Consider the following 20015-nt stretch of genomic DNA (forward strand, 5'->3'; position numbering starts at 1 on the left):
ATCCCTTCCCCCGTCCCCCAGCTCGGCTAATAAGGCCGAGTGTCCCACTCAATCCCTTCCCCCACCCTCAGCTCGGTTGCTGAGGCCGAGTGTCCCACTCAATCCCTCCCCCCGTCCCTCAGCTCGGTTGCTGAGGCCGAGTGTCCCACTCAATCCCTTCCCCCCCTCCCTCAGCTCGGTTGCCGGGGATTTGTGTCACACAGAAAAACCTCCCCTGCAGTTCAAATTGGAAACCGCGCGGAATTGTGGGGCTCGTACACAAAAAAAACTACTTCCAAGATGTCTGACATGGAGGATGACTTTATGTGCGATGATGAGGAAGATTATGACTTGGTATTGGTTTTAATATCATGATTATACATAAGCGATTCGGTCTATTTTGTTTTGTATTGCCCAGAGGTTGTGTTTGCCACGGTTCAGGGTTTTTTCCGGTGTAGTTTAAGCCGCGTCCCCGCCTCAGAGTAGGGACATTAGCTGCTGTGACTGAGCCATCCCGAGCTTTCGACTGTTGGTGGTTGGCAGCGGAGTATCTGTTTGAGCGGAAACCACATTAATTTTATAAGGTTTCAAACGATGATATATTTAAAACAGTTTCACTCCGTCTTATATTTGCGGCCACAGATCCAAGTTGTGTGGTAACCTGACGAAGTGGGCCTAGTAACACTTGGTCAGGTCGAAACACGTTAGGCCTGATCAGTAGAAGTCCACCATTTACAAATCATCCTCTTGTATCCGTTATAAAAGTTCTGTTAAAAAATTAACAAAAATGATAGCTTTTCAGTTATATAGTTCCTAATACAAAAATCGAAAACAGGCGGTTTAGGGCTTCATAATTTGTCTTGACATAGTGTGCTAACGCAGTGCAATTATCTGTGAACACTGCGAATGTTTACTTGATTAATGTGGAAGCATCTTTATTTCTATGTGTGAGGTGGGTGTTGCTGGGAAGACCACACTTGTTGACCATCCCTAATTACCTTCAAACTGAATGGTTTGCTTGGCCACTCCAACGGGTAGTTAAGAGTCAGCCACATTGCTGAGAGTCCGAAACCATATGAAGGCCAAATTGGGTGAGGACAACACATTCCCTTTCCTAAAGAACATTCATGAAACAGATAGGTTTTAACAACAATCTGGAATAGTGGACTAGCTTTATATTCCACATTTATTAAGTTATCTTAAATTCCACTAGCTGTTGAGGCAAGATACAAACCCATATCCCAAGAGCTTGAGCCTAGGGTTCTGGATTGCAATGGCATTACTAATGTGTGACCATCTTCCATTGTTATTGATAATTTTGTAATCAAATTAGGTAACCTCTGTTTGTAGTGATAAATGATTAGTTTCATTTATTAAATTTTTATGTGTGTATATTTACTTATCTAAGTGAGAGCTTGGAACATTCTTTAAAACTAAACTTACGTGCTGAATATGATTTTAAAAAAATATTCTGAACTGGAAAGAGATGATCAATAAATTGCATTGCAGGGAGGTCAACTCAAATTTTAAACAGAACTTCAAGATAGCTGAGGAAACTCCTATGCAACCATATTTGCCAACAAATGTCATTGTCATAAATGTCTATAGCGCAGAGAAAGGCCTTTCAGCACTTTGAGTCTTAGATTGTGTTGTATTTCAAAATAAAGGAAATTAAAACAGTGCAGTAAATACATAAAAAGTCATTTCACTTTTAAAATTCTTCACACCTTACAATGGTTTGACTTTGTATGTAAAAGGCTTGAAGAACCATGAGAGTTAATGCAAGAAAAATCTTTTCCTGCTTAGCATTCTGTCTGTACACATCAGCCATGTTTTCTTTGCAGTCAACCAAGTTTTCCTGTATTTCTATACTGTGGTGGTGTAATCCCAGAGCATGTTCTAGCTTCAGCTAGAAAAACATGTGGGTAAGTGAATAGGCATTCATTGGGCTCTTATGGGATGATTTTTCTTGTTACATCTTGTTTGTTTTCTGTTTTACGCCTCAGCAATGCTTGAGGTCATCCAAGGGCTTTGTTAACCTCATGCTATGTGACTAGTGTTTTGACATTTGCAAAGCAATGTGACATTTTGAGTTCTTTTGTCATAAGAAGTGGCAGTTTAGCAGCACCATTCATGTTCGTACAGCCCAAAGCAATTACATATTCTTCGCTTTCTGCTATTAAACACTTGCTCTTTAAAGAGTGATCTGGTAAAAGATGAAAACGCAGTCCCGTTTAACATCTGCACTAATAAAGTCTTGGTGCAAACTGGTTCAGGTAGGTATAGATGGAATCTTCATGCAACCATTATTAAGTTCTAAAGTGACAATGACAATTCCAATCAAATAAAAAAAATTAATAAATTTATAATGCGGTGGTATGTAAAATTAATCTGCAATGTTAACTTGCCAAGTATGGTGACTCTTCATCAGAACTGATCAACTGTTCTGAGGCAGAGTCACTGGTCTTGAAATGTTGACTCTGCTTTCTTGACATAGATGCTGAAAGATGTGCTGTATTTCTCCAGCAATTCCTATCTTTGTTTCAACATCCGCCATTCTTGTTTCGTTTTAATCTGCAAGATGTCCTGATTGATGTGAGGAGCATTTTACTGAACCAGCAGTTTACAGTACTTGTATAAAGACAAACATTTTTATCAGTTCTGCTTTGAGAGTTAATCTGCAGATGGAATAATACAGCACAGAAGAGAACCATTTGGCTTATCAAATGTATTCACCTTTTTCAAAGAAAAATCCAGTTAATCTTGCTCCCAACTCATGCCTGCTCCTTTTAAATGGGCTTTCATTTTAATCTCTGAATAGGAGTTTCATTTTGTCATAAAATGTGGGGATTACAGCTGCTAAATCATCAATAAATGTTTAATGGATGAACATTGTGAAGAAGCTGAATTTATCATTGACAATGTAATTGTTAATGTGGTGTATGATTCTGAGGTCCTGTTGTCTGAGGTACTGACGTTAATTCAATGCTCAATTCTTATTGGTGTTCCTGAAGTCACCTTGCAAAGGCTACTTGTACGTTTACTCAGAAACCAAATCCGTTGTTTTAAATTTTGTATGATCAACTATAACACAAGACATGCTGTAGAAGCATGAAAGTATACTGAATGACAATAACACTATGTTTTTCAGATTTTGGTTCCATCAATTACCTTTTGTTTTAACCAACAGGAGTATTCTGAAGATAGTAACTCCGAGCCGAATGTGGATTTGGAAAATCAGTACTACAATTCCAAAGCATTGAAGGAGGATGATCCTAAAGCAGCACTGAGCAGCTTCCAAAAGGTTCTTTATTGCTTTTTATCTAGTGGAATACATGTTATGATAAGATAATATTTTGTTCATATCTTTTCTGAACATACCTTACAAGGGTAGCTTTTTAAAATTTATCTACTAAGGCAATCTAGTTCTCTTAATCTAGACTAGTTCACATGTTAGAGCACAAAAATATGTTATTGAACCATCAAATCTATGCTGGATATTTTTTCTCTAGACAAGTCATCAGATATAATCCCAGTCACAATAACTGTTGATAATTCATAAAGTTATTTACCAAAAACTATACAGCCGTCTTTTGTTCTGCAGGTAACCCATTACGTACTTTAACTTACAAACCATTTTAGACATCATTTGTCTTTTGAGAAAAACCCTTTTACCTCAGCATTCTCGCGTGTTAGCCGACATTTACGTTAACCTGAGTCATGGAAACAACCATAAACCCGTAACTTTTGACCTGGGCCATATGGATTTCTTCTTTGCAGAAATTTGTGGCAACTAGCCCTAGTTAAACAAGATATAATTAAATTTGGTGTTTGCTAAATGAAGTCAAATTGATTAAGTATTGAAAAATAATCCAATCCTACACACTCTCTTCCTTTTTAAAACTAATAAAACCATGAGAAATTGGAGGGTTAAACCATTTGATGCTTAAACTTGCTTCACCATTGAGCAGCAGGTCTGATTGTACCGCAACTCCATGAGTGTTTGTGTGGAGATGCATGGGAGATAGTACTCATTCCTGTGCTGGCAGGATTTAACATATGGAAATAGATTAAATTGATTAGAATAATATTTGCTGAAGTTCAGAATATTGGCAGGATTTCTCATAGAAATCTATAACATTGTAAAACAGGACAAGACAGATAGATGCAGAAAGGAAGTACCTGATGACAGTGAATCCAGAATCAGGCGTCACAGTTTAAGGACATAGGGAAATCATTTAGGATTGAGATGAAAAGACGACTTTTCGCCCAGACAGTGGTGACCCTATGGAATTCACTACCACAGAAAGTAGTCAAGGTTAAAACATTGTATGATTTCTAGAAGGAGTGAGATATAGTATTGGGTCGAGAGCAATCAAAGGGTATGGGTGAAAAACAGGAACATACTGTTGAGTTGGATGATCAACCATGATCATAATAAATGTTTGAACCAGCATTGCTGGTTTTATTTTTCTCTGTCAGTGCGGGCGGCATGGTGGCTCAGTGGTTAGCACTGCTGCCTCACAGCTCCAGGGATCCAGGTTCAATTCCCGCCTTGGGCAACTGTCTGTGTGGAGTTTGCACATTCTCCCTGTGTCTGCGTGGGTTTCCTCCGCGTGATCTGGTTTCCTCCCACAGTCCAATTGGCCATGGGAAATTGCCCATAGTGTTGGGTGCAGGGGTAAAATGCAGGGGAATGGGGTCTGGGTGGGTTGCTCTTCAGAGGGTCGGTGTGGACTTGTTGGGCCAAAGGGCCTGTTTCCACATTGTAGGGAGCCTAATCTAATCTAAAAGGCTCAAAGCTTGCAGGAAAAATAAAGACTGACACTAAGAGTTTCTGAAGGTTCATGAAGAGAAAGAGATTAGTAAAGACAAATGTAGGTGCCCCACAGACAGAAACTGGGGAATGTAAAATAGGTGACAAAGAAGTGGCTGGGCAACTGGATACATATTTGGTTATGCCTTCACAAAAGAGGACACAAATCAGATACCAAAAATATTGGAGAATGCAAGAGTTAGAGAGAGGGAAGAACTGAGTAAGATCATTATTAGTAGAGAAATGGTGCTGAGAAAATTGAGGAGATTAAAGGCAGATAAATCCCCAGAACCTAATAATCTAATCCAGAGTCCAGTACCTAAGGAAGTGGCTCTAGAAATAGTGGAGGCATTGTTGGTCATCTTCCAGGATTCTATCAACTCTGGAAGAGTTCTTGCAGATTGGCGGTTAGTTAATGTTACTCCAATATTCATAAAGGGAGGCAGAGAGAAACCAGGGAATTATAGACCAGTAGGCCTAACATCGTTAGTGGGAAAAATTCTTGAATCTGTTATCAAAGACGTTGTTTTCTAAATGTTTTGCTACAATGGCAGAATCAGACAGAGTCAGCATGGATTTATGAGGGGGAAATCATGCTTTGACAAATATGTTGAAATTCTATGAAGATGTAACTAGTAGAGTTGACAAGGGGGAGCCAGTCGGCGTTGAGTATTTGGACTTTCTGAACGTGTTTAACAAAATCCCACATAAGAAATTATTGTGTAAGATTAAAGTGCATGGGATTAGGGAAAGTGCATTGAGATGGATACAAAACTGATTGGCAGAGAGGAAGCAAAGAATAGGAATTAATGGGTCCTTTTCAAATTGACTGGCAGTGACTAGTTGGGTACCACAGGGGTCAGTGCTTGGAACCCAGCTATTCACAATATATATGAATAATTTACATGAGGGAACAAAATATACATCTCAAAGTTTGCAGATGAAAGCAAGGTTGATTGGGAGAATGAACTGTGACGAGGATGTAGAGATGCTTCAGCATGATCTGGACAAGGTGGGTGAGTGAGGAAATCAGTGGCAGATGCAGTATAATTTGGAAGCAAAAACAAGAAGGCAGATTATTAAATGAATGGCTATGAGTTGGCAGAGGGGAGTGTGCAATGGGACTTGGGTGTCTTTGTGCACCAGTTGCTTAAGGTGGTAAAGAAGGCAAATGGTATGTTGTTCTTCATTGTGAAGGGTTTTGTGTCCAGGAGCAGGGACATGTTGCAGTTATTCAGAGCCTTGTTGAGGCCATACCTAGAATATTGTGTGCAGTTTTGGGCTCCTTTTCTGAGGAAGGATGCTCTTGCTGTCGGGCATGCTCTTGCTGACGTATGAAGAGAGATTGATGAGGTCAGGATTGTTTTCGCTGGAATTTAGACAAGTGAGGGGAATCTCATAGAGACTTAAAAATTTCTAACATGACGAGGCAGGGTAAATGCAAGGAGGAAGTTTCCAATGGTGGGTGCGTCCAGAACTGGGATCATATGCTGAGGATTCTGGGTGGACCATTTAGGATGGAGGTGAGACATTTCTTCATCCAAAGAATGGTGGGCCTTTGGAATTCATTGCCACAAGAAATAGTTGATCCCAAAACATTGAGTGTATTCAAGGGCAGCTAAGTATAGCACTTGGGGCCAAACGTTATGGGGAGAAAGCAGGATTAGGCTATTGAGTTGGACAGTCAGCCATGGTCGTGATGAATGGCGGAGCAGGCTCAAAGGGCCAAAAGGCTACCTCCTGCAGCTACCTTCTATGTTCCTATGGAAAGTGCTCAATGACCTACTCTGCTCCAATTTTTTACATTTCCAACCTGTTTCCCATAACTCTAATATCCCTAGTGGATCAAATATTTATCAATGCCTGCCTCCACTATCCTAGGTTAGAGAATTTTAAAAGATTAATAATCAATTATTTTCTTCTCAGTGGGAGACCCCTTTGAAACTGCCCTCCTAGTTCAGATCTCTTCCATGAGAGGAAAGATCTTTCAGCAACTACCATGTCAAGCCTGTTTAGAATCCGTATATTTCAGTGAGCTCAGCTCTGTCTTCTAAACTCCAATGTATATATGTTCTTTGGTATTCCTTTTTATCAAGCAACTATCTGTAAAAGAAATCGTGGGCTTTGCAACTGTTTGTGTAAAATAATTGCACAACATAATGCAGATTTTTGATCATTTTCCTTTTATTTCTGTGGTTATCTTGAATTTGTGTCCTTACGTTTCCATTTATATGTCCAGTGTTCACATTCTTTAATTAGTTAGCTTACTGCAACCCTTCCCCACCTGGAACACCTCAATTAGGTCATTCTTTCATATGTTTCCCATCATTGAATAAAGTCCCAACGTCTCAACTCTTAATAACATCCTTCTCAATTACAACTGAATCTTTTTGTTTGCATTACTCTCTTTGTTGAATATGGTGTCTCTAGTACAAAGGCCTTTTTTTAATATTCTTATCCATTTGTCCAGGGAACACTAATAATAATCTGCAAATCAAGGTCCCTCAAGTCCATTTAAATGATATTATTTGGTTTTTTCAATCTATTTCATTTTATGGCATAAAAATAGCTCCTCTAACTATGTCCCACTGCAGTCTTTCACTGTCCACATAATGATTGCTCTATCTCCTTCCCATGTGGCCTTATCTTTCCATTCTCCAATCAATGTTTTCTTCTAAGGAGTACACTTAAAACAAAAAATGTAATTTGGCACTATATTGTACTTCAACCACATTTTGGAAAATATTATGTACCAGGAAATGATAGGTAGATCAGTCCATATTTATTTATTTTGCTGTTTTTAATTTGTATTTTTTAACAGTTGATAATGATTCAGTTAACAACCCAAAATGTTGATTCAAAATTTGTAGTTTTAAGCATAGAATCCCTACAGTGTAGAAACAGGTCATTTGGCCCAATATATCCACACGACCCACCTAAGAGGTACCCACCCAGACCCATTCCCCTGCTCTCCTATATTTACCCCTGACTAATGCACCTAACCTACACATCCCTGAACACTATGGGCAATTTAGCATGGCCAATTCACCTAAACTACACATCTTTGGATTGTGAGAGGAAACCGGAGCACCCAGAGGAAACCCACGCAGACATGGGGAGAATGTCTAAACTCCACACAGACAGTTGCCCGAGGCTAGAATCGAACCCGGGTCCCTGACGCTGTGAGGTAACAGTGCTAACCACTGAGCGACTGCGCCGCCCAAATCAAAGTCTTCAAGATATTAACATAAAAAGGCAGGGTAGAAAATGATGGCAAAGCTGTTAACATTTACTGGCTTATGCATAAAATAGACATAAGCTTTTGTCATCTGCACGTACTCAGTTATACTCAGAAATCAGTAGTTACTGCTTGTGATATTCTGTTCCACAGAGTGTGCTATTCTACTTTTTAAACATTAGGCATAATAACAATCAAAAAGATTAAAGTTGTTCAATGTGTTGTGATTGACCTTTTTTAAAACCACCTTCTAAGTCATTATTATTGCTGCAAAATCTCTTCAGCGCTGAAATACTAAATTTACACATGTGGGGTGTCATTCTGTAAAACATTTTAAAAATTTTGTCTTTCAAACTTTATGGTATTTTTGCATCCACAATGCCATCTGTAGGTCCCAATTTTAGTTTTGTTTTTTGGAAATTAAAATTAATAAATTACATTCCATGCTTTTTAATCTGGTTTATCTTCAGTCTGGAGGAGAAAGTGAGGACTGCAGATGCCGGAGATCAGAGCTGAAAAATGTGTTGCTGGAAAAGCGCAGCAGGTCACGCAACATCCAAGGAACAGGAGAATCCTGCTTTTCCAGCAACACATTTTTTTATCTTCAGTCTGCCTGATTGGCTACTTCATGACATGACTGTTGTTGGATGGCATTTTACCCCCTATAATTAACGGCAAGAGCAAAGTCATGTTGGAATTCTACCCTGACCACAATCTGGGCCATTATTTAGGATTATGTTATTGTTGTTTGCTTGCTTTCCCATTGTTAATTGTGATTTGTAATTTCTGATCATCGAATTTCAAATTCAGTTTGATCTTTGTGCTGGATTTGCTTTTGGCCAATTTTTTTTTAATGGTAATTACTGTATACAGGCTATTAGCATTTTGGAAGTCTTTCAGATGAGTTCATAGTCCTGTTTGGAAGTTTTATTTTTAACAAATGTACAGTAATTGCTGTTTTTTCTGTTGAAGATTTCTTAACTTTTTTTAATGCTTCTATGGAAGTTATTGTGGGATGTAAGGCCAGTACTTATTGCCTAATCCCTAATTACCCCTTGAAGTGAGGGGCTTGTTAGGTCATTTCAGAGGGCAGTTCAGAGTCAACCACATTTCTGTGTGTCTGGGCTCACATCCAGGCCAGATCAAGTTAAGATGGAAAATTTCTTTCCAAAAGATCATTAGTGAACCAGGTGGGTTTTTATAACAATTAGTGATAGTTGTTGTTGTCACCATTACTGAGGTTAGTTTACATTGTCATCGACCATGGTCAGATTTAAATGGATGTTCTGTCTTGCTCAAACATTCCATGCGCACAAATCAGCGTGCTGATGCATTGGCTTCGCATCCACAAGCTGCTGTCATGCATAGGCCTCAGAGGGTCATGCTGCAGAAGAAATGATAAAAGGGAACGTTAATTTGATCCTGTATCCCCACAGGATTAACGTGGTCTTTGGCTGACTCGCTTGATAATATTACCACTATACCACCATCTCCCCATTGTTAGTTAATTTTTCCTTGTAGTCAGCAATTTTCCTAAAATTAATTGAGAATTTACACACTCAGTCAAATGATAGCTGATTAGATTTAAAAGTGTCTTGTGAAGTCTTACTCAGTATTCACGTTTTCAAAACAGCTAATAACTTACTATTGACAAGCTGCTTGCTTAGCGCCGTGTTGTAATTGGTTAATGTTGTCAAACTTGTATAATTATAAATGTAGAAAGGTTATTTTATACTTCAGTCTTTAAAAATTGTCTTTGTTCTGTTCTGACATGAAATCGTGAATGAATGCATAATTCACAGAAAATTCCCCATATGTTGATGTTCATTTGCTGTATCAGAAATGTTACCTACAGATAGTTCTCCAGGAACATGGTCATTGTGTTCCTGTGCAACGTTGTGTTATAGAAAATCGTGCAATAGAAGTAATGGGGCCTATGTAAAATACTGGATTAGGGACTCCAGTTTAATGAACCTTCCGTTCCTAGTTGTTACAGAAATGCCAAGTTGTTACAAGCAAAGTTTCCCAATGTATTGTTGTATACCCAACTCCTCAGGATTTGTGTCTCTTCCATTAAACTTTGTAAAATTTCCAGAAGTTTTTTTTGACATGAGTAAAATGTCTTTTTTTTTGAGGTGCTGTCTAAAGTACTGGGATGGTGTGAACAGCTGGATGTTTTGATTGGTCTTGGGCTTCAGAGAGAATGAGGGGTTGAGACAGTCAGATTCACCCCCAAAAATAAAAATTGGAGATCGGGTGAACTTGGATCAGGCATAACTTGGGATGGGTAGGGTGGGGAGAGATGGCCAGTGGTCTGTCCTGAATTTCACACCTTATGCGCGCACACACACACACACACACACACACACACACACACACACACACACACACACACACACACACACACCCTGTCTTGTAAAATCACCATGTGTTGAAGCTTCAGATAGCCAGCAACTGAGCCTCTGCTTAATAAAAGGCTCTGCTTACTCTCCAACACTCGCTGGACATCGCTGTATTTGCGTCTTCTTTTTCTCCTCCCTTGCCCTCACTCTTGCTCTCCATCTCTCCATGTGGTGCCAAAATTGTATCACGGAGAAAGTGAGGATGCAGATGCTGGAGAGTCAGAGTCAGAGAGGGTGACATTGGAAAAACACAGAAGTCAGGCAGCATCTGAGAAGCAGGAAAGTCAACGTTTCGGGCATAAGCCTTCATCAGGGATGCCGGGTGCGGGGCAGAGGGCTGAGAGATAAAGAGAAGGTTTGAGGGTGAGGTTGGGGCAAGGGAGTTGGAAAGGTGATAGGTGGTGCTGGTGGGGGTTATTCTGATAGGTCAGTTGGGGGGGGTGGAGCGGATAGGTCAGAAGGATGATAGAAAGGTCAAGAGGGCAGTGTTGTGTTGGAGGGGTGGATCTGGGATGAAAGGGGGTGAGGGAAGATTTGGAAGCTAGTGACTTTGATGTTGATACCATGTGGTTTGAAGGGTCCCAAGGCAGAAGATGAAGCATTTTTCCTTCAATTGTCGGGTGGCTTGGATTTGGCGGTGGTGGTGGCCCAGGACTACTTGTCCTTAGAGGGGAGTGGGAGGGGGTGTTGAAGTGGTCAGCCATAGGGCGATGGGTATGTTTGGTGTGCGTGTCCCAGAGATGTTGACTGAAGTGCTCCACGAGTTGGTGTCCTGTCTCCCCGATGTAGAGGAGACCACATCGAGAGCAATGAACGTAGCAGTTGAGGTGAGTGGATGTGCAGGAAAATCTCTGATGGATATGAAAAGATCCTTTGGGCCCTTGGTTGGAGGTGAGGGAAGAGCTGTGAGCGCAAGTTTTACTCAGGAGTTCTCCAGTGACATTACCAATCACCTGACTGCCCTCACTTCAAGGACAGTGTCCACCTCTACTCAACTCCAACTCTACACCAGTCCTCAGACCTGCCAAGTTTTTACCATTCCTCCAGATCTCCCTCTCACTTCAATAAAAGTCTCACCTTCATCCCAGTATGCTCCCAGGTCAACAAATTCCACACATGCTACGACATTGAACTTTTCTTTCAACCCCCTTCCATCTCTTTTTTTCAATCGTGACTCCCACCCACCCTCTGAGGACCCCTTCTCCTGTCTCCAAAATAGTCCAACCTCTTGAACACCCCATGCTTACACACCCTCAACTTCTATCTCCAACTGCCACTGTGACATTGACTGCCTCAAACTGTCCTCTCCTCTCACCCACTCCAACCTCTCACTCTTGCAACACACAGCCCTCCACTCCAACCCCAACCTCATCATTAAACCTGCAGACAAGAGGGGGCACAGTAGTGGTTTGACGCACTGACCTTGACATCACCGAAGACGGGCACCAACTCAGGACACCTCCTCCTACTGCTCCCTCAACTATGATCTCACCTCCCATCACCAAACCATCATCTCCCTCATGTCATAGCCCCCCTGAGGTGATGAGGTTCCCATCCACAGCCTCCAAACTCATAGTTCCACCACCCCGCACTGTCCGGTTCTACTTCTGACCCAAAATCCATAAACCTGACTGTCCCAGTCGACCTGTTGTCTCCATCTGCCCCAACGAACATATCTCCTGCTATCTCAATACTGTCCTGTCCCCCTTTGTCCAAGAACTTCCCACATCCCTCTACTTCTTCCATGACTTTTGTTTCCCTGGCCCCCAACGCGTCATCCTCACCATGGACATGCAATCCCTATACACAGCCATCTGCCATGGCGAAGGCCTCCGACACTCCTTTCCTTTCTCTCCTGCTGACCTCTCCACCGACACACTCATTCAATAGGCAGAACTGATCCTCACCCCCAACAACTTCTCCATCAAATCATCCCACTTCCTTCAGATCAAATGGACCATGGGCACCCGTATGGGGCCCCAGCTATGTCTGCCTCTTCATAGGATATGTGGAACAGTCCATCGTTTTTTCCACCCCCACCCCCCAACCTTTTCCTCCACTACGTTGATGACTGTATTAGCACCACCTCGTGCTCCCATGAGGAGGTTGAACACTTCATCATTTTCATGAACACCTTCCACCCTGATCCCAAGTTCACCTGAACAATCTTGGACACCTCCCTCTCCTTCCTGGACCTGTGTGTCTCTATTTCTGGCGACCAATCAACACAGACATCTATTTCAAATTCACCAACTCCCACGGCTACCTGGACCCTACCCCGCCCCGTAAAAAACGTAATCCCTTATTGCCAATTCCTCTGGCTGCACCATATCTGCTCTAAGGAGGAACAATTCCATTTAGTACCTCCCAGATGGACTCCTATTTCAAGGACTGCAATTTCCCCTCCCACGTGATCAACAATGCCCTCCAGCGCGTATCCTCCATTTCCTGCACCTCTGCCCTTGAACCCCACCCTTCCAACCTCAACAAGGATAGAACCCCCCTTAAACCTCACCTTACACCCACTAATCTCCAAATACAGCGCATTATCCTCTGTCATTTCCGCCACTTACAATCAGACGTCACTAGAGATATATTTCCCTCCTCACTCCCATCTGCGTTCTGCAGAGACCATTCCCTCCGTTACTCCCCCATTAGGTCCATGTCCTCCAACAACCCACTCTCCAGTCCTGGCACCTTCCCCTACTGCCACAAGAAGTGTAAACCTACAGCCACCTGGACTGCACCACCTTGCACTCCTGTAAAAGCACTATTCCTTACTCCCAGTTCCTCCGCCTCTGCTGTGTCTGCTCCCAGGTGGAGCAGTTCCACTTTAGGACGTCCCGATGGCCTCCTGTTTCATTAACCACAGTTTCCCCTCCCATGTGATCAACAATGCCCTCCAATGGTTCACCACCACTTCCTGCACCTCTGCCCTTGAACCTCACAACAAGATAGATTCCCCTCACTCCAGTCCTCATCTTTCACCCCACTAACCTCCAGATACAAAGCATTATTCTCTGCCATTTCTGCCACCGACAATCAGTCCTCACCATCAGAGATATATTTCCCTCCCCACTCATATCTGCGTTCCACAGAGACCATTCCCTCCAGGGCTCCCTCATTAGGTACTTGCCCCCCTTCATTCCCAGCACCTTCCCCTGCCACTGCTAGAATGTGTAAAACCTGCATCCTCACCCCCCCCCCCCCCCCCCCCCCCCCCCCAAAACCTCTGTCCAAGGCCCCAAAGGATCTTTTCATATCCAGCAGAGATTTTCCTGCACATCCACCCACCTCATCTTCTATGTCCACTACTCTCGATGTGGTCTCCTCAACATTGGAGAAACAGGACATCAACTCTCAGAGCGTTTCAGGCAACATCTCTGGGACATGCACACCAAACAAGCCCATCGTCCTGTGGCTGACCACGTCAACTCCCCCTCCCCCTCCCACACCCCAAGGACATGCAAGTCCTAGACCACCTCTACTGCCAAATCCAAGCCACCTGACAACTGGAAGAATGTCTCATTTTCCATCTTGGGGCACTTAACCCACACAGCATCAACATTAACTTCACTTTCCAAATCTGCCGTTTTTCCCCCTCACCTTATCCCAGATCCACCCCTCCAACTCAGCACTGCCCTCTTGACCTCTCCTAACTGTCCATCTTCCTTCCACCTATCTGCTCCACCCTCCCCACCGACCTATCACAGTTATCCCCACCTACATCCAACTGTCATCTTCCCAGCTACCTCCCCGACCCCACCAGCCCCAACCCCACGCTCCTGTTTATCCCTCAACCCACTCTCTTCACCCCCACCCCCCACATTCCTGATGAAGAGCTGATGCCCAAAACATTGACACTCCTGCTCCTTGGATGCTGCCTGACCTGCTGTGCTTTTCCAGCGCCACACTTTTCAACTCCCACAATTGCTTCATGCCAAAGCTAAACCCATAGTGCATTGACATGCATAGTCTGCTGAATGGAGATTACAATAAAGTAATATATTTGACATTTTTACAGACAAACGCTTAGTTCACCATAAATGCACATCTTGCACTTCAGTGTACAAGCTTCAAAATATTTTGAGTATTCAACTCTGCACTTGATGTAGACAGCTCGCTTTTTAAAATAATACACTAAACAACTGGCATTTCTATTTAGTTAATTTTGTGGTGCAAGAATTGCAGAATAACGATTTGAAAAATAAGTAGCTATCTTTGACACATGTAAGCAATAGAAATATTTAAATTTCTTTTCCCACAGGTATTGGAACTAGAAGGTGAAAAGGGAGAGTGGGGATTTAAAGCACTCAAACAAATGATTAAAATCAACTTTAAGTTGGTAAGAACATTGATTGCAGTGTTATTTGGAGTTATCATGCAAATTGTATTTTAAAGATAAAGTAATTTCTCTTTAAATATGAAAGTGCTAAAATAATTGATATATTCATTAAATTGCCTTTATTTCATTGCTTAATGTATTTCTTTGGATTACTTGTTTCTTTGTTTGTATCTGACTGCTTAACTAATTATTACATGTGGTTTCTAATGTAATTTCCAATTAAAGTCACAAATAGAAAATAATTGAGCACTGTCCTATAGGGTAACTATCCAGAAATGATGAACCGATATAAACAGCTGCTAACATACATTCGGAGTGCAGTCACAAGGAATTATTCAGAAAAATCCATCAATTCCATCCTTGATTATATATCCACTTCTAAACAGGTATGCATTTGAAACTGATCTGCTGAAACGTTATTGGTTATTGATATTGAACTTGTCATTTTATAATTGTTCATTTAGGTCATTTTCTGCCACAGTTATGGAAGAAATTGTGAAAAATCAGTAGAGTTTAAATATAAATATTAAATGCAAATCTTCAGTCGATTCTCCTTTCAAGCAATGAATGCAAAAACATTCTTGAATGCACTTAGCACCTTTATACATTGGGTCTGTAAAATTGGCAGTCAATTTTTGCATCACTTCTTATAACTGGACAATGGTAAGTGGGGAATGGCCATAACGTTAAGTTATTTGAGAGAAGGAGAAGAAATTTTAAAAGATTCTCCATGTATGTTTGCCATAATCTGCATAAGCTTCAAAATAAGTAAATTAGGTTCGGAATTCAATGATTTGACTACAAAATGCCTTTCATCCAAAGGAAAAATCCCAAGGCACTACACAAAAGTATAATTGGACAAAAAATAAAACTACCAAGCCAAAGAAAGCTGTATTAGAAGGTGTCAGCAGAAGTAAAACAAACAAATGGCTGTTAAAGCAGGATCATGAAGTGAAGAGGGATTTCAAGACTGGGGACACATTTTTAAGGTGAGAGGAGAGAGATTTTAAGAAGACATGAGAGGCAGATGATTTACACTGAGGGTGATTCGCTTACGGAATGAACTTCCTGAGGAAATGATGGATGCAGGTACAACTACAATGTTTAGAAAACATTTGGATAGGTATATAAAACAGTAAGGTTTGGAGGGATGTGGGCCAGGAGTAGGCAGGTGGGACTAGTTTACTTTGGGATTATGTTTGACATGGACTGGTTGAACTGAAGGGTCTGTTTCCATGCTGTATGACTCAGAGTTAAGACCTAGAAGATTGAAGGTACAGTTACTAATGTTTGATTGAAAGGAGTCAGCAATGCAAAAGAGGTTAAATATGGAGAAAATGCAGAGTTATCAAAGTTGTAGGACTAGTCAAGGTTGTAGATGTGGGAAGGGAAAGGCCATGACAGTTTAACACTATAATGCAAAGTTTAAATTGGAGACTTTGGGACACTGGGAGCCAATGTACCTCAGTGAACATAAGGTTAGTTGTTGAAGATCTTTATGTGGAATGGGTCACAGGGAGCAAGAATTTTGGATGTGCTGAAGTCTATTAAGGATGAGAGGCTAGCCAGGAGAGCATTGAAACAATTGAGACCGGGGCTAAGATAAACATGGATGAAGGTTTCATCCATGGAGAGAAAGAGAATAGAATTGCTCATAAGAGTGTGTAGTCTAACGTGATTGCCAAAACCAATGAACTCTATTGTGGCATTTAGTGAGATTGGATGTCAGACAAGCAGTCTGACAACACAACAGAGCAAGTATTATCAGGTGCTGTCAAATATAAAAATGTCGAATGGACTTAAATAGTGTCTGAATGAAATGAAGCCTAATGTAAAATTTTGACCTCTGTGTCATGAAGTAGGTAACGTGAATTGTAAAAGTTGATTTTTTTCATTTGCTGCATGACTTACTCTATACTGAAATCAGATACAAGCAAATGTGTACTTTTGAAAAGTTAAAAGATTAGTTGTTTACAATCAGCAAAAGTTTTATCAGTAATTTACACTTGCACCTGTCTTAATAGTGTAAGTCTAAATATGTTGACTCATTTAGTCATCTAGAACTTTGTTTAGCCAAATACATATGTGCCATCAGGATAGAGAAAAGATGAAGAACTTGTCCCGTGCAAATATTGCATATGACTTGTGTTTTTCACTTTTTGCTTAAACCTAATTTTAGAGTTAATACTTTAGATATAACTAGGTTTAACTTGAAATCTGAAATGCTCAAAGATTGAATTTATTTTCATAACAACACAAATAAATTCAGGGATTTTTCCAGGATTTCTGATCCTGATTGCCGTCCAATGACAATTGCTAAAAAGATGTGCATATCTTTTCGGGGTTAACTATGATGTTTTTCAACTGTTGAATAGCCTGCCAACATTTCCCACTCAACAAGCAGCTATTTAGGAGAGATTTGGGAGCACTTTTAGCAGCTGGGGAATGATATGCCAACCATTCTCTCAAAACCAAGAATATAAATTTGGTTTTCACATACTTTTAAAACAATGTTAATAGATAAATTATACAAATACCATAAATGTATCAGCTGTACTTGTTCATTTATGTCCTGTTTTTAGTATGCTTTCAAATTTGTGAGCTTCAAATGTGTCCAGTTATGTTTCTTTTAACCTGCTGCACTATTTTCATGGATTAATCAACACTTCAGCTTGTCAGCAGATGCCAACTTTTTCGTGAACTTTTCTCTCTTATAAAACTTATTATTTAAAATGTTGAATGTTCTCGTGCTATATGGAACTTGTGGGACTTGCAATTTTTCCTATGATATGTTTAATTTGAAAGTCAATTGCAACATGTCCTTCAAAAAGGGACGTTATAAGGACTTCCTCAGTGATCCTGGAGTTTGAGTGTAATTCCAGATTTTCATTCTTTTATATCTCCAAACATGTGCAATAGTACCTACCTCTCTCTCAGAAATAGCTGGGGAAATTTAGCAGATCTGGCAGTATCTGTGGAGAGAAAGCAGTGTCAGTATTTCAGGTCCAGTGACCCTCTTCAGAACTGTGTTTGAAAGGTTAACTGTTTTCTGTCCATGGATGCTGCCAGCGCTGCTGAGAATTAAACAAATACTGATATAGAGGGATAAATGTTGTCCATGACACCAGCAGAACACTTATGCTGCTTTTTGAATAGTGCCTTACCATCTTCTACATCCATCTGAAAGAGCAGATTTAAATGTCTCATCTGTAAAAACACACTTTCTCACAAATTGCACTGAATTTTCAATCTGGATTGGCTGCTGTAGTCCCAAATTGTAGTCCAAACCTGCAAACTTTGGGTCAGAAGTAAGAATCTAGTTAAGATTTCAGTTCTCCGAAGCACCACATCAGCTCCTGATCATTTTTATTTCCAAACTTTTTCTCAGTGTCTTCCTCTTTTACATTGTTTCCACATTTTCTGTTTGGTTCACAGTGATAGTTGCTGACTCAGTAAACAAATCAAGCTTTAGAATTTCTTAAGCAGCAAATCAGTTAATATATAGTAAAATCATGGGATATAACCCAGCCAATTCAAATGATCTGTAACAATAAACATAAAAATGCTATCCACCTCTCAACTATTTCTGAAAATTAACTAATGGAAGATGAGTACTTTAGCTACCAGAAATAGAGTCAGTATTTTAACACTCAGATATCACTGGATGCTTGTGTGAAGCTGACATATCTGCCTTCTGAAAATGTAATCTTCAAGATGCCTCGAAAGTTCAAAATAATTGCTTGTCCACAATGTTCCACATTTTGTTCTTTGCCATATCTTCAGTTTGTTGCTGAATTCCTCACTCTGCACTCAGCTGTTTTCTTTACTGCACATACTCAAGTTTGTGTTGCAAGAAAATAGGGCAAGATAATTTTACTGTGGAGTATTTTAGGTCTTATCATAGAGCTAGAGTGGAGAGGTTTTAACCTGTGTTTATGTTTTTTACATTGTGTGACTGTGACATTCTGGCCTTAAAACCATAAAAGTTCACTACTTTCATATTTTCTTTGCACTTTTTCCCATTTAAAACTCCATATGTCATTAATTACTGTGATAAGAATACCAACAATTTCTCATTACAACTCAGGAGCATTCTCTCCTAAATAGGAATAAGAGGGAGGGTGTAGAGGAAGGAAGCATTCTAGGAAACTTTAATGTTCTTCTCCAATTATTACTCTTTCAATTTTATTTTGCCTACTTTTATATTTTATTTGCATTTCAGTTTTATTTCTGAACTGGATTTTTTTTGTGATGTCCTCCTTTTCTGAACCTTTTTTTTAAACTTTTTCTGTTTTGTCACATTACTTTTCTTCCCATTTTAACATCTTTCTGTCCTTTTCACATTTTTATTTCTATCTCCTCCTTCCCCTTCCCTTTTTTTTCCTCCCTTACCTGCCCTCTCCGGAACCTGTTGCATCTACCTTGTTCAAGCAGCAGAAGTCGATGAAGAGGCAGGGTAGCAACGGGGGAATCGCAGAAACGGACCTGAAAGCTTGCTTTGGAGGGGAAGCTGAATCCAAGGTCAGAAAAAGATTTGCGTAATGTCAGGAGACAAAGATATGGTCCAAAATCTTACATCATTGCTTGCTGTTCACTTTTTCTTGTCCATGGTGGAGGGATTAAGTAAATCTGAGCTATGTTAATCTTCATTAGTTTGCCCTCCAGGTGTGTATAGGTGCAGACATGGAAATTGTGGGAATAACAAGTGAGCAAGCACATTTGAACTGTTTTGCAGTTTCTAGACCTTTATGCCATGATAATTCCCACGTTTTGTGTGTTGGTGTAGGTCTCCTAGTTGTTCAAGACAGTTAAACCTGTTGTGCTATAGTGATAATGTGAAAAGGAAGTTCTCAAACTTTTTACCACCATCAATAAAGCATACACGTATACACAAGGGAAACTTCCATGAGAAAAATGTAAGCTGTTTACTGATAGGGATGCAATAAATCGATTGAAATGTAACTGTACTAGTTTTCTGCCTCTAGTGTGACCTATCATTTTCTCATGGTGCAATGTTAAAGAAAACTTTGGATCCTCAGAAAATACCTCAAGAACTGAATATTCTTAACAAGGCTTTACAACTCCTACAAAAGCTGTTATCTATTAAAACTAAATTTTCCTCTAAATTAGACAATAATATTCATTTTAGCACCCTTTCCAAATGAGAGCAAATTCTTCTAATAGGAGCAATGAGCTGTCATTGAGAGTAAGATGTTTTGTTAAGGAAACTTAGGA

At 40.4% G+C, this 20015-nt stretch overlaps 1 protein-coding gene across 3 annotated transcripts in view; it reads left to right on the forward strand.

Annotated features, from left to right (window-relative positions):
- The first annotated feature begins 253 nt into the window (after nt 1-253).
- The window catches only part of cops2 (COP9 signalosome subunit 2), a 36720-nt gene continuing 16958 nt past the window's right edge, over nt 254-20015 (forward strand). Inside the window, exons 1-5 of one of the 3 annotated variants that reach the window (XM_060852786.1) lie at nt 254-333; nt 3170-3283; nt 14703-14780; nt 15041-15166; nt 19212-19301. In XM_060852786.1, the coding sequence (XP_060708769.1) occupies nt 280-333; nt 3170-3283; nt 14703-14780; nt 15041-15166; nt 19212-19301 (462 nt within the window). In that variant the 5' untranslated portion in view covers nt 254-279. The remainder of the gene's footprint in view (nt 334-3169; nt 3284-14702; nt 14781-15040; nt 15167-19211; nt 19302-20015) is intronic. The other 2 variants (XM_060852787.1, XM_060852789.1) reach the window with 2 other exon arrangements.

This window comes from Hemiscyllium ocellatum, chromosome 39, assembly GCF_020745735.1.
Source record: "Hemiscyllium ocellatum isolate sHemOce1 chromosome 39, sHemOce1.pat.X.cur, whole genome shotgun sequence".
Classification (NCBI taxonomy): domain Eukaryota; kingdom Metazoa; phylum Chordata; class Chondrichthyes; order Orectolobiformes; family Hemiscylliidae; genus Hemiscyllium; species Hemiscyllium ocellatum.